Here is a 21,417-nt window from a genome sequence, read left to right on the forward strand (position 1 = left end):
TGTGAACAAAGCTGGAGGAAAACCAGGCTCTCTGCAGAGGAGAGACTCTGAGCCTGGCATAAGGAGAACCTTAAAAAGCTGTGCATTTCCAGGTGCACTGTGGTAGGGGTCACTATCCACCGAGAGGTGCTCTCACTAGACCCCCAAACACAGACCTGGACAGTACCAGGCAGGGGCCTGTCTCCTCTTGGGGCTGACAGCCCTGCTTTCCTGAAGAAGCCCTGGGTCCCCAGCCCCAGTCCCTCCTGCTCCGTTGGCTTAGCTCTCCTCTGGGTACCGTGCTGAGGCCTGCACAGGACTCTGCACATTGGACCACGTACGAGGTGTGATCGAAAAAGACGGTGAATGTTTAAATAAAAAAAATGTGTTACAGTAAAAGACACAGTGCCATTAATCCCCTTCAAAATACTCCCCCTTGCTTTGAACACACTTGTCCCATTGTTCTTGCCACTTTCTGAAGCGGTTCTGGAAGTCGTCTTTCGTGAATATCTTCATCCTCCATCATGACAACACTCCGTGTCACACTTCTGGTATGGCAGTTTCTGTCAAATAAAAACATTATGAGGGCTGGGCCGGTGGCTCAGGCGGTTAGAGCACCATGCTCCTAACTCCCAAAGCTGCCGGTTTGATTCCCACATGGGCCAGTGGGCTCTCAACCACAAGGTTGCCAGTTCAATTCCTCAAGTCCCGCAAGGGATGGTGGGCTCTGCCCCCTGCAACTAAGATTGAACACGGCACCTTGAGCTGAGCTCCTGGATGGCTCAGTTGGTTGGAGCGTGTCCTCTCAACCACAAGGTTGCCGGTTTGACTCCCGCAAGGGATGGTGGGCTGCGCCCCCTGCAACTAGAAAACGGCAACTGGACCTGGAGTTGAGCTGCGCCCTCCACAACTAAGATTGAAAGGACAACAACTTGACTTGGAAAAAAGTCCTGGAAGTACACACTGTTCCCCAATAAAGTCCTGTTCCCCTTCCCCAATAAAATCTTAAAAACAAACAAACAAACAAAAACATTATGATGTGTCTTCATCCACTTCATCACTAGATCTGATACCATGAAAGGTAAACATTTTGAAACAATTCAGGACATCGAGGTAGCCACAACAGCGCAACTAAAGACACTCACAAAAGAGGACGCCAGAACTGCTTCAGAACGTGGCAAGAACAATGGGATAAGTGTGTTCAAAGAGAGGGGAAGTCTTTTGAGGAGGATTAATGGCACTGTGTCTTTTACTGTAATAAATTTTTTGTTTAAACATTCACTATTTTTTTGATCACACCTTGTATCTTGTGCAAGTGATGAGTAAGAGGAGAAGGGGAACTAGTTTCTAATCCCTGAGCTATTTCTTCTGAGCCCTATCTGAGGGTTTTACAGAGTTTTCAGCTCAAGGAATAAGGAGCTATCCTGGACAAGTGGGGAGGGTCTTGCCATGGCCTCATAGTCGCCCCCCACCTGTCCCTCCGAATAGCCCCACCCTTTCTGGCCTCTTACTGACAGCTGGGGACCCGACTAATCCATCAGGGTTCTTTGGAGATCAGAACAAATTATGTCATGGCCTGATTGTTAACCTGATCCAGGGATAACAGACCAGGAGGCTTTGCGGGGGCAAATCTTCCTGTGGAGAAATGAGACTGTAAAGGGGAGAGGTTTGCGTCAGGAGAGGACAAAGCAAACTGCTGGGTGCCTGGCAGAACCTTACAAACAGTTACCCAGAGGAGCCGAGGCACAGATGGGACTGTCTACTCTACCACACCCTATCCCATTATCATCCTGTTACACATATGGCCTTTGGAATGGTCTTGTGTGGAAAGGCACTATGCATAGGACAGTGGTTAAGAATGAGAGCTTGGGAGTCAGACTCCCTGGGTTCAAAGACCAGTCCACCACTTTCTACTTAAGTAACCTTGGACAAATTACTTAACCTTTCTGTGTCTCAGGCTCCTTATCTATAAACTGGGGGTAGTAATAGTATCTGTTCATAGGATTGTTGGGAGGGTTAAATCCAGGAAGGCATTTCACTAGAACAGTGCCCAACATAGATGGAACTCTCTAAAATGCTAGCTCTAAGTGATTTGCCTCCTTGAGTACTAGAACGTCAGTTCCTGGAGAATGGGACTACTTCCCTCTCATCCACCTCTATAATCCCTGTGTCTACAACATGTCTGCAGAGCTCCCACGCACCCCAGTGCCCCGACTCCGGGGAGCGTGCCTCTTGGTGTGTGCAGAGCACAACCTGTGTGGTGGTATGTGGTGGCCCTGAGGGCCTGACAAATAGATGAGCAGCAAATATGTATTGCTTGTTGCTGTTTATCATAATAGGGCCGATGGGCTCCTCCCTCTTCCCCCTGCACATGCACACACGTGAGCACATGCATCTTACCTGCGCCTCTTTCCCGACAGATGAGAAGGAGGAGAGCGTCCTGGGCAGCATCCCACTCCTGAGCTTCCGCGTGGCCGCGGTGCAGCCCTCGGACAACATCAGCCGAAAACACACCTTTAAGGTCAGTTGGCTCTCCTCTCCCGGGTCAGACGGGGGAGGGAGGCCTGCTCTTCTAGAGCACAGGGGAATAGAGAGGGGTCAAGAGCCACCTCCCAAAGGAGTCTCAAGTGGTAGTGGGGGCAGGGAGTTGTCAGCGGCCCCTGGACTCAGTGCAGGCTGTTGTAAGGCTAAGGTAAGGCCGTGCTGGGACCCCCTCTTCTTTCCTCAGGGGTTAGGTGGGTGATTCTCCCCAGGGTGGGCCGGTAGAGATGTGCTTCAGTGGTACCACAGTTTTTCTCATGGGAGGGAGGAGAAGTGTATCAGCCCTATTGGGATAAATGTCAATAACTGTAGCCCAGCTGTGTCCTGAGCCCATGGGCCTTCTGCCCAGTGGCCTGGCACCTGGAACCTGGGAGACCCCTTGCAGTTGAGGCAGGATCTATGGGTGGGGAATGGAGGGGCTGTGAGATCCTTTCTGGAAAGTCTCTTCCCCACCTTGGGCCCAGGAAACTAGACCAATAGTCAAGTTTCAATCTTCAGAGAAAATTAGGAGTTGAGTCTCATTACAATCAAGAGAAGTAAACCTCATGCAGACAATTCGAGAGAACAAATATGCAGGAAGATGGGCCTCACAGGCTTGCTCAGTGTGGCTCCCTCAGAATCCCTGGGGATCCACCCACTAAAGGCTGCAGCTGGTTCTTACGAGGCAGTGTTTTTCCACATTTAAAAATTCATGACCCATTAAAAACTATACAAATCCCAGGTCCTTTTTGTGTTTTATGATGTAAAGGCCCTGGTTCCTTTTCATTTTCCAGTATGAAATTACCACGCTTAGTACAAAGCCCTCTCTCTATCCCAGTTGAGAATTGCTGTCCAAGGCCCTGAAAACCTAAAGCGATGGTGTTAGATGCTAGGGCCTGCAGCTCATGCCAGGCAGTGTCTGAGCCCCAGAGACTCTGCCCCTTTCTGTCCTTCAGACTCTGGTCACCTGGCGATAGAGAAAAGGTGGGCAACATGCACAAGTGCTGCTCTGGGGAACAAAGAGGGACTTCTTTGGCACATAATTAGTTTCCAGCCTCCCTGGGTCCTGTCTACCAGAGGTGTGAACAGAGTGAACAATTAATGAAACTCTGGTTCCAGGGAGCTGGGTTCTAGCTGGGGAAATAGGAACAGGCTGTTTAACCAACAACAGTCCTGCTCTACACAGATGCACACACACTCACACACTCAGACAGCCTGTGTCACCCGCCCTTCCAGACCTGGGCATACACACATGCACACTCTAGCTCGGAGTTCGACAGGCATCCCGATGACTCACCTATACACCCACCATAAACCCCAGATCTCACTTCTGTTCCCATCAGCTCCTCTCCTCCATCCCCATCCCCCAAAGGAGTGCAGAGCCTCTTTAAACCCAACTCGGAGGGCTGTGCTCAGTGGCCACAAAGGACTCCAATTGTGGCTAATCAGAGGGCCTTCCCCCAGGAAAGCAGGGGAGCTGAGACAGATGGGAGGCTTGTCCTGCTATGGCCACAGAGTGAAACTCTTGGACGGCTGATAATGAGCCAGGACTGTTCCTGCCCTGCCCACTGCCAAGTGCCTGAGCCTCTTCCTATCCCAGCCCCGTGGGAAGTCAGTGGACTTCACCCCACTGGGGTACCACCCTCAATTCTCTGGCCCTGTTTCCTGGTTCCAGGCTGGTGTCACCTGCTGCCTTTCAGTCGCCCTGTCTTCCCCAGGCCCTCTGCCCTCCCCTGCCTCCGGCAGCAGTTGTTCCCAGGCATTTGCTCCTTCGTTCCCCTGTGGGCATGTTGTGTCCTCCAGCTTTACCGTGAGCTCTTCAAGCGCAGAGAGTATGTGTGCTTTCCTTGTGACTGGTGCCCAGAGCAGAGCTCTGCGCTCACAAAAGCCCTACTAGATGCTTAGCGAATGCACTCATTTGCTGCCCACTCCTACCAGCCCCAGGACACACCCATGAGTGCCCTCGGTGTCTCTCTGTCCTCTATGATAACCCTGTGTTCTCCACCCTGGAGGGCTTGCCTGGTCTCCACATCCCTGTGTATAGTTTCAACTCCCAGACACCTCCTCACAGCTTCACTGGCTTTTCCTCAGCACCTCCCTGCCTCTGCTGACATGCTGGGCCTCCTGCTGGAGGGTGGGGACTGGCAGGATCCAGAGGAAGGAGGCCCATCTCTGCCCCTAGAGGAGGATGCACCCTCACTGGGTAAGGGTTCCTGTCAGAAAGAAATCCTGTGCAGAGGAACGGGGTTGCGGTGGGCCAGCTGGGAAAGCATTTGGAGGGCATTGTGGATTTGACATTGCAGCTTAGAAGAGCCCTGGGGCTTTGTGAGAGGAGCCCTGTCTTCTCTCTTTCCAACCCCCAGAGGCTCAGGATTTAACACCCAGGGGTTCAGAGGCCAAAGTGAGTTTCCCATCTGAGACTCTTAATGACTTTTGGGTTTCTCATGCTGAGTGGGATAAAGAAGGCCGCTTGCTTTTCCTGGGAAATTGAAGGTCTCACCTCGGAGTATGCTAAGGTCCCAGAAAGAATCTAGCTCTGGAGCATCTTTTCCTTATGGCCTAAGAATCTTGAGTTTCAGCAGGTAGACCCATCCCCATTCAACAGATGCCTCAATTAAGGCCAAAGCTGGTCAGGAACAGTGCTAGGATTAGCACTGGAATACCCTGACTTCTCTCCACCGCCCCCGCCCCCCAAATTCCCTTGGTGCAAGCTCTTCTCTCCCCCTCCTGGTGGGTTGAACTGGGGACTTTGTTGGGTGCTGTTGTCCCAATGGTGACACCAAGTGGAGGGGGATAGTTTGAAGAGCTCCCCACTTCTGTCTGTTCCTTAACATTCCTGCCACGTCGTCTTCTGTCTTTTCCTCTGGTGTTTGGTTGACCTGTTCTCTGCTTTTCCTCCTTCTGACCGTGTGAGGACCCCTCCTCTGGACAGGAGCTCTCTTCTGGGTTCCCGCCTGCCGCACCTGCTCGCAGCCGCCAACTAGGTAGCGTGCTCTGTCTGTCTGTGCATGCCCCTTGCATGCCCATGGAGAGAGGCCTGGCTGTCTCTGCACGGAAGAGACAATGCTAGCTTCTCAGAGGCCAAGAGATTGGCGTGTGCTAGGGGGCATCTCTCCTAGACATTGGGTAATTGCCCTTCGAGTCAAAGATGCGGTAGGAGAGTGGGCGTGGTAGTTGTCCCTCCTGCTCAATCACCTCAGGTGGGACGGGGAAGCTTACCTGGGCTGCCCAGTGGTGTCAGAGAGCTAGCCAAGGCAGGCATGTGGGTGCCAGCTGGAGCACTTGGATGACTGGGGGCCACCCTCCTCACTTTGCTCCTGAGCTCCATGTGGGAAAAAGAGCTGCAGGTGAAGGGAACAGCCTTCCTGACCACCCGCTCTGTGGGTGTGGGTGTCTTCTCCCCGCAGGTGACTGTGTGCTGGATGGACGAGGCCGGGGCCAATTCCACGTACCGCCTCCCCCCACAGGCCGAGCATGCTGGGGTCCGCACCTACTTCTTCAGTGCTGAGAGCCCCAAGGAGCAGGAGGCCTGGATACAGGCCATGGGGGAGGCTGCCCGAGTACAGATCCCCCCAGCCCAGAAGTCGGTGCCCCAAGCTGTGCGTCACAAGTGAGTGCCAGAGTACGGGGCCTGGATGTGGGGAGTGCTAGAGAAGGAGAAAGAGAGAGGAAGTGCCCCATCTGTGCCATCATGGAGCTCGGCGTGCTGGCTTGAATCTTTGGGAATAGATGAGCTGTCTCCTTACATCCCAGCCGGGTGCCTGGTTGAGTGATTTCAGAGCTCGTAGTCTCTTCCCCTGACCTGCTCTTCCTCTTCTCTCTGAGCTGGTGGAGGCCAAGTGAGAAGCCAGATTCCACTGGGGCGAAGAGCCAAAGACCAGGGTCATTTGCTCTTTTTTTCTTGGCTGTGCATGTTAAGCACACAGCCTTTGGAGGAAGGTGGACTCAGGTTTGAATCCCAACTTGGCTACTTGCCCACAGTGCGACCTCAGTGTAAGTTACTTAACCTGTGTGAAACGGAGTTTCCTTTCCTCAAAGACAGCAATTATAATCCCACCTCACAGGTTGTTGTGAGGACTAAACAGTATATAAAATGCTTGGCATTTCATGGGCGCTCAGTACATGGCTGCTCCCATCACTTCCTCGTCCGCTGTCTCAGTGCCTTCAACTGGCTGTTGAGTCTTGAGTTAGATGTTAACGGGGATCCAGACGGAGGTGTGACAGTGTAGAGTCCAAGTCCATTCACATGCCTTAGAAATGTTTACCAAGCAGTGTCTCAACAAGGATGCTTGAATATGTTGAATTTGGGAAACTATGGGAAGAACATTGTCACGAGATTCCAAATATTTGCTTCAACCAAAGGGCCCACTTCCAGAAGGTTACGCATTTATTTCATAAATATTTCCTACAAGTAGAAATGTGTAAGGCACTATAGCAGGAGCTAGGAAAACAAGGAAAATTCTGACATGATCCTGCTTAGTGTAGCTTATATTCTAACAAAAAGTCAGTCCTGGGAGAAGCTTGTTTCTGACTGGGGAACTAGCGTATTTCTATGCCTGTGAAGTTTGAGGCTACAGCTTCCACCCTGGTGCCTGCCCTGTTTGATCCCACACCAGTCCTGTGAAAGGAGGCATTGTTATCCCCATATTGCCATCAAGGAGCCCAAGGCTTATGGAAGTTGAGGAACTTTCTATAGGAGAGAGGGCTGACCTATAAGAAGTCTCTGTAGCTGGGACATCAAGGGTCGTTGGTGTGAAGCTTCAGTATAGTGTATGCCAAGTTTGGGGTCTGAATCAGGGCTAGACGGCAGAGGAGACCAAAACCGGGTGAGGTTAATCTTGGTCATAGCTTGAAGGCTGGGCTCAAGGCAGGTCAGCAGAAGGGAGTGGGGAGTGGCTCATGGGAGAAGAACTGGAGGGTAGATGCATAGGCAGGACTGGATGGCCTTTTATAATAATTAGGAAACAGAACAGTAATTCGTTGAATTTTGTTCCCATCGCTACCTTCTTGCCTATCCTTCTCCACTCCGTTTCTCCATCCCAGTCTATCACCCCCCCATCAACTCCATGCTGGGCTGGAGTCCCTTACAATGTCTCCCTTGGCAACCTGCAGCCACGAGAAACCAGATTCAGAGAACATCCCACCCAGCAAACACCACCACCAGCCACCGCACAACAGCCTCCCCAAGCCTGAGCCAGAGACCAAGACTCGAGAGGAGGGTGATGGCCGAGGCTGTGAGAAGGCAGAGAGGAGGCCAGAGAGGCCTGAAGTCCAGAGTGAGCCTCTGGTGAAAGCCAATGGCATCCAAGCTGGACTGGAACCAGTCTCAGAACCTGGCAGCCCTTACCCCGAGGGCCCAAGGATCCCAGGGGGCAGGGAGCGGCCCACCCAGCCCAATGGCTGGCAGTGTAGCTCCCCAAGCCGGCCAGGGAGCACAGCTTTCCAGCCTCAGGACTCAGAGAGTGGGGAACACCAGCGGAGCTTACCGCCACATGCCAACTCTGACAAGATCGCCCAGCGCAAGAGCTCCATGAACCAGCTTCAGCAGTGGGTAAACCTGCGCCGGGGGGTACCTCCACCTGAAGACCTTCGGAGGTGAGGCCTGGTGGGGGACGAGGGTGGAGCTGGGATGCTATCATGGCTCAGGGAGTAATGTGAGAGGTGTCCCCTGTTGGAAACCTTCTGGAAGCCAGGCAGAGTTGGGAAACAAAACTCCAGAATACCCAACTCGCCCAAATCCTTTCCTGCCCCATGGCTCCCTCTGCCCTTGATTTTGCTCTCTGCTTCCTTCAGAGGAAGGGACAAAGCACCCAGGGCCTCTCCACAGGGTGTTGGGTGGCCCAGGAAACAGGCTGACTGTGGTAGGGGCCTTAACGTTCCAGTCAGAGATCTGTCCATCATTCCATCAGACATCATTCCACCCTCTTACAGCATCTTCTGTTCCAGTGTTTCTACCAACAGGACATTCACTAACCACCAAGCCAACTCCATTTTTGAACAGCTCTAATTATTTGAAAGCCAGTGTTTATAAAAAGAAAAGTAACAAAATGTTGCCACTCATTGACCCTACTTCTGCCCTCTAGAACAATTGACTCCTTTATCTGGTGACAAAGATTTTAAGACATCTGTTGGGCCTGATCATCAGGGCAAGTGGGGCTCCTTCCCTGGGGCTTGGGCAGCTCTGGGCTATAGGTAACCGACTCAGGAGGGCTGCTCACTGCTGGTGGTCTGGCGCCTGGGGCTTCTGACCTGCCCTAGGGAGACCGCCTCGCTGGGCATGAGGCCCGTAGAGTCAGGGAAGCTGCCCTCTCCTCGAGGTGCCTGGTACACTTGCCCTCTTTCTCCTATTTGCCTTTCTGGACAGGATCTGATAAATTGGTTCACTTTGAGATAGAGATGGCTAATAAGGCTTAAAGTTTCTCCCCAGGGTATTTCATTTTAAAGAGACAAGATGGAAACTGTGACAGGTGGAATTTTGGGCCTCAGGGAGCTGATTGAGGAAGGAGCTCTGAGGAGGGGGTCTTCCCTGCACCTCTGGAAACAAAGCTGATGCTCTGTGTACTCACAAGGCCAGCCTGGGGCACCATTCACCTGGTCAAACCCCGCTCTAGGCTGGAGGACAAGAAGGTGGGGCTGGGGCGTGGACGGATGGGTGGGGACGTCCCACTCTGTCCACTTCCTTACACTGTCCTGTCTCTCAGTCCCTCTAGGTTCTACCCTGTGTCCCGCAGGGCCCCTGAGTATTATGGCCCCTACTCCTCCCAGTACCCTGATGATTACCAGTATTACCCACAAGGAGTGCGGCCGGACAGCATCTGCTCCATGCCCGCCTACGATCGGATCAGCCCACCCTGGGCTCTGGAGGACAAGCGCCACTCCTTTCGCAATGGGGGCGGGTGGAAGGAGCCTGCTGGCTATGGGCGGCAGGATGGCACTGTCTGGATCCCTAGCCCCTCTCGGCAGCCGGTTTATTATGATGAGCTGGATGCCACCTCTGGCTCTCTGCGCCGCCTGTCCTTGCAGCCCCGGTCCCACTCTGTGCCCCGCTCACCCAGCCAGGGCGCCTACAGCCGCGCCCGCATTTACTCCCCAGTCCGTTCACCCAGTGCCCGTTTTGAGCGGCTGCCACCTCGCAGCGAGGACATCTATGCTGACCCAGCTGCCTATGTAATGAGGCGATCCATCAGCTCCCCCAAGGTGAGCCACCAGCCTTCCCTGCCTCCTTCATCCCCTGAGGTACCCCTGAAGCCTCAGACCATCTGCTGAGAAAAGGTGGAGATGAGGGGGCATCTGGGATACAGGGACCCTGGGCTGTGTGTCGGAAGGACCAGTGGTGCTGCTCGGGGGTTCCACCGGCCCTGTGGTTCCACCCCCAGGGGTGCTGCCCTGGGGGACATGCTTTGCCCCTTGAGTAGGAACATTGCTCTCTGTGCCTGTCCCCAGGTTGTGCCAGGAACCTTAATTCTTTATAATAGGGCAGCGAGTATTCTGTCTTTTCAAATCTTGAGGACGTGGACAGATCAATGCTGTCCATTTTAGTTTGGAGTATGCTCTGGGACAGGATACAAACGTCCTTAACCTTGAACTTCAGTTGGTGGGGAAGTCCGTGTCCCAGTCAGACCCCCTCACCTCTCCAATCCGCTTTCTCTTCCAGTATGATTACCTGGGAGACAGGCGGCCGGTCCCTGCAGGACTGTTCCCCCACAACTACCCACTACCCCCCACGGTCCACGATAAGATGGTACGTCCTCGCCTTCCCTTCCACTTCCCCTCAGGACCTCTCCTCCCAGGGTGGGCCAAACGGGCCGACGCAGGGATGCTCTGTGCCCAATGCCTGGCCCACCTGGATCTTAGCAGCCTCTGGATACCTCCTCCCTCCTGGCCAGGACTCTAACACCAGTGCAGAGTTTGGCGTCAGCTGCTCCTTCTCCTCTGTGACACGGGGCCGAGGAGCAGGGACAAGATCTGGAAGCATGTGATGTCCCGATCCTCTCGTCCTCAGAACAGTCCTCCTCTCCAGCATGAAGGGGCCCGGACATAGGCTCAGATTGTGGGCTGGGGAGGAGGTCAGGCCGGAGCTCCCAAGTTGCCCACTAAAGTGTATTTGCTTCCAGTTTATCCTTGCCTGGAATGTCACTTTGGGGAAGGAGACAGTGTGGAAGGACTGAGGAAGAAAAGATTTTCCATATTGTGTCTCCTCCTCTCTCCTCCCCGTTCTATTGTCTCTTCCTGGAATTATTTACCTGAGAAATAGGAGCACTAGATGCAGACGCTCCACTTGGAGGCTGGGGGTGGGGAGCGGGGAGAACCACTGGAACCGACAGGCAGAATTCTCATCTGCGAAGGGCTGTTGCTGTCCCCTCTTCCTGCACAGCTCCAGGAGGCCAGGGTGGAGGGGACCTTGGCGGGCAGGGAGGGCTGCTACTCCTTACCTTCTCATTCTCCTCTGCCAGTGTCCAAACTCTGTAGCCTTGACACATGGTAAATGTACCCATCCAGAAACAACAGATTTCCCCAGAAAACTCAGAAAATGCTGCTGGACGGGCTTACTAGATTGCTTCAGCAGTGCTTCTGTCACCAGGGAGGGCCAGGCTGACCCTAGGAGCCATGGAGTGGGGGGCTCAAGTGTGACCCTCCAGGAGCTGGTCTGGGAGTGTCCAGTGAGTGTGTCCAGCGGGCAGCTTCTGTGCCTGCCCACATCCTCAGTCCCTCCCTCCCCAGAACTCCTCAAGGGCAGAGGCCTCTTGCTGTCCTTGCCCAGCTAACTCTTAACTGCTTTGCTTCCTTTTATTGTTTTCTTTTGTCATGTTCCTGTTTGTTTGTGTTGCCGTTGGGCCTCGGGCTCCGGGCTCCGGGTAGGATGAACTTTTAGACCTTCAGTTGCAAAGAAACCTAGAGTATTTGGATCAGCAGGTAGGCAGAGCTGGTGCCCCTCGCCGCCCCCCTGCTCCTGTGTCCCCCTGCTCCTGTCACGTTTACCCACCCCCTCCTTCCCACCTCCTCATCTTCCATCCATTTGACACCCTTTGTTGGCACAATCAGGACACAACAAAGTGGCTTATATTTTGGTTTGTGCTTTCACACCCCTTCTCTTCAAAGCTCTTTAGGGCAGCTGGGAGTTTCTTGGGGAAAGAAGAATAATAAATGACCACATGCATAATTAATGCCACCTCCTATTTGTTCGGCCCAGATGGAACTGCCCCTAGGGGGCAGGCAGGAATTTGCATATTTGTTGGAGAGAGTAGCTGAGGTGAGAGGGAGCCCATGCTTGGGGCTAAAATGTTAGGATTTAGTTCAGCCTGAATATGGGAAATTATCCAATTATATTTCACAGGTTTTTACTAAACTCCATAGTTTATAAACTGAGGACTATAGATCTGTCCTAGGATGACTTAAAAATTACATCAATTCAGTATATTTGTTAGTTCCTCCATGCAGTTCTTTTGTATACATAGCTCATGTTTTCCTGAGAATTCAGTACAGTGGACTGAGAGAGTATTTTCAACCCAGTTTTATAAATGAGTATCCTGAAGAGGCAATGAGTTTTCCCACAGGATGGAAATGCTTGGCTGCCTGTGCTCCCAGCTCCAGGGCTCCAACCATTTGCTACCTTGCCTTGTGGGGCTAAAGGGGCTGGGTTTAGACAGGCCAGAGGTCAACATGCTGGGCATTTCTCTGAACACATACTCTTATGTTCAGATCTGTGGGATTTCACTATGCACACACTGTCCTGTGGAGCAGCTTGGAGTGGTGGTGGAAATAATAATGATAGTTGTAGTAGCAGTAGTAGTAATAATAATAATAATAATAATGGCCACAGCTACCGTGATTGGGTGCTTCCTCTGTGCTCTATACTGTTCTAAGCATTTTACAGACCGTAACTCATTTAATCTTTGTAACAGCCCCACAGAAAGGGTACTGTTATTATCCCCATTTTATAGCTGCTGAAACGAAAGCACAGAGAGGTTACAAAACATGCCAAGGGCACACAGCCAGTGCACAGCAGAGCTTGGAATATGATTCTGAGCTTTTAACCCAGTTTACAGCCGAGGAAACATCTAATATATGGAGAAGTTGGGGTCAAACCTCCTCAGGATGATTTTGTGCTCTCAAAGTTGTAGAAAGAACCATAAACATGAAATCAGAGGATATAGCTGCAATGGTTGGTGGTTGAGGTCACAAGCCACGTGACCAGCATCTCATCAGACCTCAATGTCTTGGTCAGTTCATGCTCGTAGAAGACCTTGAGTACTGGGAAGCAGAGATGTCTGCATTTTAAGCAGCAGGGATGGTTCTTGGCCCTCAAGGACATTGCATTTTAGTTCTAGAAGCAGCATGTGGTGTCCAGTCCAGGATGCCAACCCAGAGCAGGCGTGGAAGCACGGATCGCCCTCCAGGAGCAGGGTCCGTGGTGCTAGGGAGTGGTGAGCAATAGGGCTCAGTGCCCCTGGGCTCCGGGAAGGCTTTCCTGCCTTTGGCCATCCACAATGTCTGACCATCCAATTATTCAATCCAGAAGGCAGTGCCTTTTCCTGAGGCTTCTGCCCTCCCATGGGGGCTGGGCCCTTAGGCTGGGGGTGCAGAAATAACTTTCAGAGGACCTCCTCCTAGATAAGCATAGACATTCTAGATACTCTTAAAAATCCAATTTATATGGTTAGACTCCAGAACACAGAGTTAGACACTGCACTCTAGTTCCAGCTCTGCCATTTACAAGGATTTTTTTTATTTATTTATTTATTTATTTTTTTAACCCCGAAAACGTAACTTAGTCTCTCTGGGCCTTTATTTTCTCAATCATAAGATGGATATTGTAGAATTTGCCTTTTCTACCTCACAGAGTTACTGGAAGAATCAAGTAAGAATTTAAATGAGAGCACCTTGTCAGGCGTTGCTAACGAGGGGTAATTGCTGCTATGATTATTTTATTGCTCTTTTCTTTTAAAACTCAATTTAAAATATAAACTGAGTGCCCTTACTATGTATGAGGCACTGGGCTAGGTACTTTCTCACAAAAGCTCTCTCACATTTTGGGGAGACAGAAGATGGCACACAGGCGTCCTCCTCCACGCACAACCCACAGGGGCCAAAAGATCCCCAAAGCCACAGCATGGATGGAAGCAGGCCAGGGTAAGAATATTCCTGCTTCCCTCCTTTATTGCTTTAGATCCACTTGCTGGGGAAGAAATGAGCTCAGCCGGTGCCCAGGAAGAGCCTGGGCCTCCCTTACCATCTCAAAGCCTGATGTGTTGGTAGATCTGCTTTGTCCTACACACACACACACACACACACACACACACACACACCCATACACATTAAACACTATCTCACATACGCACACAGGCGTCCAGAAGATAGGGTTCAATTTGAGTTCAGCTCCTTACAGAAAATGTAGTTGACGTCCTGTTGGCTTTTAACCATTTCACAAAGACTCAATTTCATGTTACAACTACTGTTTTAAAAGCCTTTTAAATGACATTTTATGTCATAGAAAAAATTTCCAACTGGGCTAAAGAGCTTGAAAAATCAGATCCTAGGAAAGCCTTTTAAAACGCTGTAGACAGACCCTGCAAATGTGGGTAGATGGGTGCCCCTCACCCTGTCCACGTCACACAAAAGCAAGGCTGCATTTGTGCTGCCCTCTAACAGGGGCATGAGGAAAATACATGGGGGCCCGAAAACGATTGGCAAGATGGGGCAAAAAAGCTGGGGTGCCCTGAACTGTGACCCCAGAAAATCTGCCCTAAGGTGGCCCGGTCCCTTCCCTTCCTCACTTCTCCTCCCTCAAAAGCTTTCCCTGCACAACTCCCTTCTGTCTTCGGCTGCCTACTCCTGCAGGTGAACTGAGTTAAAGGGACATAGCCAAGGACACTCCCTAAAATGTTCACGTTTTGATGTTGTCACGCTGGAATCAGTGGGGGAAATGATGGCATTTCTGCTTGATTGGTTTGACTTGTCCTTCCTCTCTCCCTCCGTCCCTCACCTTTCTTTCTCTCTCTTTCTTTTTCATTTGGCCAATAGTCTTTCCCGCTCCATGTTTCTAATGAACCTTGAAACATAAGGTAACGTGTTGGGAGAGCAGTGTTCCAATATCTGGTGTCCCTTTAACATGGCTTGCTTGTTTTGGCCTCCTTATTTGCTCCCTAGCGTCATCCAAGATCGACATGGATGCTACCAGCCCAGCTCTGGAAACCGTGTTTAGCAATCCTTTCTACTCTAGAGCCAAGAGGTGGGCAGGGGTTGGGGAGAGAGACCTGTGCCTATAATGTTTGGGAAGGCCCATCCAAGAGCAGGTCCCAGGTGTTCTTTCTCGGTTGTTTCATTTAGTTCAAATTTGGGGAGATTGGCCTTTGCAACTGCCTATGTGGTCTTTGACCAAAGCAGTGTGAGACATGAGAGCTGGGGCAAGGAGAGGACAACCTTGGCCAATATGGATGAGACCCACGACACCCAGGCACGCTGGGGAAGTGTCATGGGGCTGGGACCTCTTCAGAGCTGTGAGCAAGGGCACAGTGGCCTCCCAGCTCCCTTCTGTGGCCTGTCCTCAAGGTCAGTTTCAGTGCTGGTCCTGTGATGGCGTTCACAAGGGAAAAGCAGTGGGTAAGGCCAAATAGAGGGTACTGGAGTCCCCAAGAGGACCTGCCCTTTCCTGTTTCCTGGAAAGCAAGCACAGGTGGGTGTTGGGGAAATATTGCTATGTGGGTCTGAGTTTGAATTGTCCGTTCCTTCCTCTGCTACAGATGAGTGAGAGTGAGACTCTCATCAGTATGGTGAACCGCATGGTGGAGAGCTCCTCCCCCAGGGCCCACCTCTTCATGCAAGTAAGACCTCTGCCTGGCAGCATGGTCCCTGCCAACACCATTTTAGCTGCTTGTACATTGTCAAGTCAACCCATCTGGGATGGGGCTTGCTCCACCGAACCTGCTCATCTGCCAGGCCTCCTCTCCCAGGCTCAGCCTGGTCTCCCTCCTTTAGTTCCACCGTGTCTCCTCCATTCTTCACATTCATGGATGAACCTAAGGCCCATTTCACAAAGTATCAATGTCGCCAGCACCGATATGTCATGCCTGCCAGGGATCACAAATCTGCTTAACGTCTGGGGCTTCTATTTTGTATTGCGTCTCTTCACAGAGTCCTTGGGATGCAGGGCGTAGGGTGTAATATGGAACTATCCAATGCCAAAGGTGTGTAGAGTGTGTTGTGGTTACAGATGCGTCATCAGGGGCAGGGAGCGTTTGCTGAAGCCAGAGCTACTTCTGAATTCATACCAATTCTGCTTTAGGCACAAGCCCTGTGACTGGTATCTAATCCACTAGGATAATGGTTCTCAAATATTTCCAGTGCTTAGTCCATTCTCCCATGTCTTATCCTCAAAACCAGCCCAGGGTTAACTGTTGTTCTCATGTTTGTTATCAACAATCCCTCTGGGGGCTGCACATGTCTGGAATTCCTCCCAGCGGTAGCTCCTCGAGCATAGGCAAGAGGAGATACACAGCATGAGCTGAGCAGCATCTGTATCTCCAGAATCAGCCTAGGACAATTGGGACAGAGCTTAAACTGGGCCATCCGAGGCTTCCCAGCCCGGGAACAGAGAATTACCTCAGCTCAGGGCCCTGGAATGGAAGCTACCGGGAGTGATGCACTGTGGTCTCTGGCGAAAATGGAGTAAGGGTTGTCAGCTTCCTCACCCCCACATGCCCGTCCGTTCCCTGCTGCAGTAACCGGCCTCATGTTCCTGCAGGTCCCTCCGTACCCAGAAGTGTTGCGGGAGAGCCTCCACACCTACAAGTTAAACGAGCAAGACACAGATGTAAGAGCAGCTCTCTGCGCCTCTGTCCACTCCAGCCACTCCCACTGTTGTCCTTGAGCTCCTCGTCAAGGCTTCTCTGTCCATCTCTCTCCTTCTCACAGCTCTTCATACATTTGATTCATGTCCTTGCTCAGCACAAAGACAACATTCTGCTGGTGCCTCCTCATCCCCCTTCGTTTCGCATTCTTTCCACTTCCCATGCTGGCTGTTTCCCCACTGAGCGCGAGGCCCCCATTGTCCACAGCGGTGGGATCTGCTTGCTGCAGGAACACAGATTTGCGAGGAGATCAGTTAGTCAGTCCACCCTGTGCCCAGCCTGGCATAGTCCCTAGGTAACTGGAAAGAAGAACGTGGGTATGCCCCTGCCCTCAGGGAGCTTCAGGACAATGGCAGATGGCCAGGTGGTAATAGGTGGTGGCCTATGATTCATATGCTGTAGGGCCCAATAATAGGTCCTGTGGGAGTGCGGGACCATGTGGGCTGGTGAGTCAGGGACAAAACAGGTAGCATGTGAGCTGGCCTTGAACTGAAAGGTCCAGAGAGCAAGATCAGGTGCAGTGGAAAAGAGCCACAGGAATGTTTCCGGAATGGCATTAATAAAGGTATGCGCGCAGGAAAGCAAAGTCTTTCCAGGAGAGGAGTTGGGCTTCACCTGCCTCCTCCCCATCACCAATGGCCTTGCCTGGGTAGTGGGTCTGCCCGGCAAGCCTGGGAGAGGTTACATCCAGGCAAGGACCAGACTTCCGTGGAGCTCTAGTGTCAGCCATCCTGAGGCCCGAGAGGAAGGAAGGGAGGACAGGTCCTTTGGGGCAGGGGAACCAGTTTACATTGTTCACTGGTTTTCTGAGACTGTCGTTCAGACAGCCTACCTACCCTTTAAGCCCACACCCACTGAGGAGGCCTGGGAGGTCAGGCCACACTATCTCCTCAGTCCTGGTGAAACGGAAGCCCTAGGAGGGTGAGAATCCAGGAACGTAATCGTCTGGCTCTCAGACCTCCCTTCTCTCAAGCTGGCTCACTTCCTCAGAGAATAAACATACCTCCCCTCCCAGTGAGTGCTTGGGGAGTCTCCCAAGGTAAAGACCATCTTCCTGTTCCCAGGAGTCTCCAAGGTCAAGGTGAAGGGGCAGGGTTCCTCAGCAGGAGAAAGGAGGCGGTATCCAGAAGCTAGGCCCTGCCAACCCCAGTCTCAGTTTTCTATCAAACTGTGTCCTTCACCCCCTTCTCTCTCCCGCCCTACCCCCTCCCGTCGGCCCCCAGAAGCTGCTGGGCAAATTGTGTGAGCAGAACAAGGCGGTGAGGGAGCAGGAGCGGCTGGTGCAGCAACTCCGAGCGGAGAAGGTGAGAGCCAAGGGGTGGCCTGGACTGGGGCACATTGGGGGCTGGTGTGGAGAACGTGTGCGCCGCTGTTTCCATCCTGACTAAACTGACAGCTTTGCCTTCCTTGAACTTCTGTCCTGCCCGTAATCAGACCTGCTCTGGGGAATCCTAGTCAGTGTGAAGACAACCTCCCTCAAGCTGCCTAGTTGAACTTCTAGGGCTCAGGCCTGTGTTGCTAACAATTCCAGAGAGATCTCAGGGCTGCTCACAGCTTTCCCTGCTGCCTTTCTGCAGGAAAGCCTGGAAAGTGCCTTGATGGGGACCCACCAGGAACTTGAGATGTTTGGAAGCCAGCCCGCCTACCCAGAGAAGCTGTTGCACAAGAAGGAGTCGCTGCAGAACCAGCTCATCAACATCCGGGTGGAGCTGTCTCAGGCGACCACGGTAACCTGCACACGGGGTCTGCAGCCTGCACGAGAGGCACCTCTCCCAGCTGTTGCTCCTTTAATCCCGATTCTCCTAGAAGGGCCAGAGCAGGGTGCTCCTCTGGGAGGGGCATCAACTTTAACACTGCCTTGCAAATAGGCAGCCAGTATGGCAGCCTGCGTGTTCCATCAAGTCTCCACCAAGGACACTGGCGAATTTTCCACCACCTACATCTACACCAGGATTTGTTCAGGACAGCGTGGAGTCAGGGCCACTTTTTTCCTTGGCTGTTCTAATATCTTTGATGCCCACCTGTGTCCTTTCCCCTGGAGCCCCAGGACACTGGTGGCAATGCTGCTGCTCTGGTCCTTTCCAGGTGGGCACAGGGCAGACCCTACAGTAAAGACTGCCTGAGTAATAGCTCTAGGGACAGTAGCAAAAACCCCAGGAAAGCGTGGCCCAGAAAGTAGGACAGGCTCTAACCTTCAGCGAGCAAACATCTTCCCTCTGGCCTCTTTACTTTTGTCCTCCAGTTGCAACCACTCAATCTGGGGAGACCAGGAGGATGAGGGAGTGATGTTACCCCCTGTGGCCTATCCACATATCTGGAGAGGATGCCATCTTCTCTTTATTTCGGTTTGCAGCAGGATGGGCTGTGGCTCCTCTGGTAAGGCTAGGGTTTGTCATTTGGCTGTCAGCAGAATGCCTTGGCCCTGTGCACTCTCCTCCTGGCCCGCTGTGCCCTCCTCCCAAACCTGCCAGACCTCAAGCACCCTGTCCCCAGGCCCCAGAGCAGGATAAGGAGGAATGCTAAGCGATGGCAGCTTTCTCAGTAAACCCTCCCCAATGCAGGCCTTGACGAACAGCACCATGGAGTATGAGAACCTCGAGTCAGAGGTCTCTGCCCTGCATGACGACCTCTGGGAGCAGCTCCATTTGGACATCCAGGTAAAAGGGCCCTGAGCTGGCAGGGCTTGGCGTGTGCCGTCGGTCTTTCCTGTTCCTTTTGTCCAAAAGAGATCAAAGTGGCTCCTTTCTTGCTTTAGAGATTTCAGAGACTTAACAGAAGGAGTTGGTGCTAAGACAAGACAAGGCTCAGGGCCACTTGAAGCAGAGTCTAAATTTCAGGGTGAAGATAATGTGGGATTCTTCACTTTCATCAAATCACAGGGATGGAGCCAAGTGGGAGCATGGGAAGCGTTAGGTTAGACACCAGCTGTTTTATGACTCAAAGGTTTTAACAGACCTATAAATATAAATATACGAGGTCTGACAATTAAGTTCACAGACTTGCCACCGTGCGCTTACATGGGCAGCTCTGTACAAACAGCTCGGTGAGGTTTCGTAACCTTGGTGTATCAGTGTCTCACAGCTGTGTTCGTGTTGACGTGTGGAGGTGTCTTGCTGAGTGGCATTTATTGTTGTTGTGTGTTTCTGTGTGCTGTTGTGAGAATGTCTGAGCTTGAATTAGAGCAACGAACAAACATGAAATTTCTTATTAAACATGAAAAGAGTGGATGTGAAATCAAGGACATATTAGTCCAAGTTTATGGGGATAATGCCATGAAGAAAATGGCAGTGTACAAATGGATTAAACGTTTTTCTGAGGGGAGAGAACGCGTCCCTGATGCAGAGAGGTCAGAGTGGTCAGTAAGAGCAGAACTGACGAAAACATTGCAAAAATTCATTGAATTGAGTGTCAAAATCATTGGCTGACTATGACAAGTGTATCAGACCAAGTAAACATCAATAGAGGAACAGTTAGGAAAATCTTAACTGAAAATCTTAGCATGAGAAAGGTGTGTGCAAAAATGGTCCCAGAGGAGCTCACCAATGAACAAAAGCAAAGGAGAGTCGAAGTTTTGGAGAGGCAAGACGATGTTTTGGGCCGTGTTATCATTGGTGATGAAACATGGGTGTACCAGTACGACCCTGAAACAAAGCATTGAAGTGCACGATGTAAGTCAGCCAATTCTCCATGACCAAAAAAATTCCGTCAGTCCAAATCAAGAGTCAAAGCGATGCTGCTCACCTTTGTTGACATCAGAAGGATTATTCACTATGAATTTGTGGATCAACTGCACACACACTTAACCAAGTTTACTATTTGGAAGTGCTGAAAAGGCTGCATGAAAAAGATGAAAACGACCTGAACTTTTTGCCAACAGCTCATGGCTCTTGCATCACAACAATGCACCAGCTCACACGGCACTGTCTGTGAGGGAGTTTTTAGTCAGTAAACAACTGTATTGGAACAGCCTCCCTACTCAGCTGATCTGGCCCCAAATGACTTTTTTCTTTACCCAAAGATAAAGGAAATATTGAAAGGAACACATTTTGATGACATTCAGGACATCAAGGGTAATACAACAGCTCTGATGGCCATTCCCGAAAAAGTTTTAGGAGATAGGGTAGTGTCATGGTCAAGAGAGCACCAGCTCCTGGAACAAATAGACCCAGATTCAGATGGGGTCACAACTTACTGAAAGACGGTTGGGCACGAGTCCCTTCGTCTCTGAAGTGGGGACAGCTGCTGCCCTCGCCTCATAGAGTTGTGCAGCCTGAATGGGTTAGTACACACAAAGCGCTTAGCACGGCACCAGGTGGAGGGGGTGCTAAATAAGTGGTGGCTGTTATTTTTCAAAGAGTGAACATTGATATTGAATATAATTTATGGCTATTTGGACATGTGTTGGCTCTGGTATTACAAAAGGGCTGTTTGAAAGGGCAGAAAAACAGGAAACTGGAAGCTCTCACCCCTGGAAAACAGGCTACCATAAAATGTCCACCTAAAGGGGCCTTTGCTCCAAGACCACCCTGGTCTCCCGTGGGGGGCTTTGAGGGGTGGCCCCTCACTCTCTCTTGGTTCTGAAGCCTCAGGTTTACCAAAAGCCCTCTCCTCTGGCAAATCCGACCTCCATGTTATAGATGCTGAAGAAACAGAGGCTGTCTGTGGAAAAGATCAATGTGCTGGAGAGGTGTGTGTGTGTGTGAGGTATGGTGTGTGTGTGCTGGAGGGATGTGTGTGTGTGTACACACGTGTGTGTATGCCGGTTCCTGCCTACTGCTGGTCCGAGGGATGCAGGGAAAGGGCTGGGCTGCTCCTTAGCAGCCACTTCCTTGACTGGCTCTGTGGCTGTTGCAGAATGACGTGCTCACCCGGCAAATCCAGAAGGAGATCTGGAGGGTTCAGGACGTGATGGAGGGGCTCCGGAAAAGTAACCCTTCGCGGGGCACAGACACAGCCAAGCACAGAGGTGGGCACCTCCTCCACCTGCCTCTTGGGCGTCTGGCCTCACCAGAAATGCTCCAGTGTCTCTGGCCTCCATCCCACATTTCTCCAGGCCCTCACACTGTGTTTA

The 21,417-nt window shown here is 51.7% G+C and overlaps 1 protein-coding gene across 30 annotated transcripts in view; it reads left to right on the forward strand.

The window, feature by feature from the left end:
• PLEKHA6 (pleckstrin homology domain containing A6) overlaps nt 1-21,417 on the forward strand; it is a 133,475-nt gene that overhangs the window by 96,425 nt on the left and 15,633 nt on the right. For 18 of the 30 annotated variants that reach the window (XM_074322121.1, XM_074322119.1, XM_074322120.1 and 15 more), the window contains 12 exons: nt 2,400-2,500; nt 5,907-6,109; nt 7,543-8,094; nt 9,201-9,696; nt 10,154-10,240; nt 11,359-11,412; nt 15,240-15,320; nt 16,241-16,309; nt 17,570-17,650; nt 17,924-18,073; nt 18,908-19,003; nt 21,201-21,312. In XM_074322121.1, coding sequence (XP_074178222.1) covers nt 2,400-2,500; nt 5,907-6,109; nt 7,543-8,094; nt 9,201-9,696; nt 10,154-10,240; nt 11,359-11,412; nt 15,240-15,320; nt 16,241-16,309; nt 17,570-17,650; nt 17,924-18,073; nt 18,908-19,003; nt 21,201-21,312 — 2,082 coding nt within the window. Of the gene's footprint in view, nt 1-2,399; nt 2,501-4,590; nt 4,703-4,747; nt 5,484-5,906; nt 6,110-7,542; nt 8,095-9,200; nt 9,697-10,153; nt 10,241-11,358; nt 11,413-15,239; nt 15,321-16,240; nt 16,310-17,569; nt 17,651-17,923; nt 18,074-18,907; nt 19,004-21,200; nt 21,313-21,417 lie in introns of those variants that run through there. The other 12 variants (XM_074322147.1, XM_074322123.1, XM_074322124.1 and 9 more) reach the window with 12 other exon arrangements.

Source organism: Rhinolophus sinicus, linkage group LG17, assembly GCF_036562045.2.
Source record: "Rhinolophus sinicus isolate RSC01 linkage group LG17, ASM3656204v1, whole genome shotgun sequence".
Classification (NCBI taxonomy): Eukaryota; Metazoa; Chordata; class Mammalia; order Chiroptera; family Rhinolophidae; genus Rhinolophus; species Rhinolophus sinicus.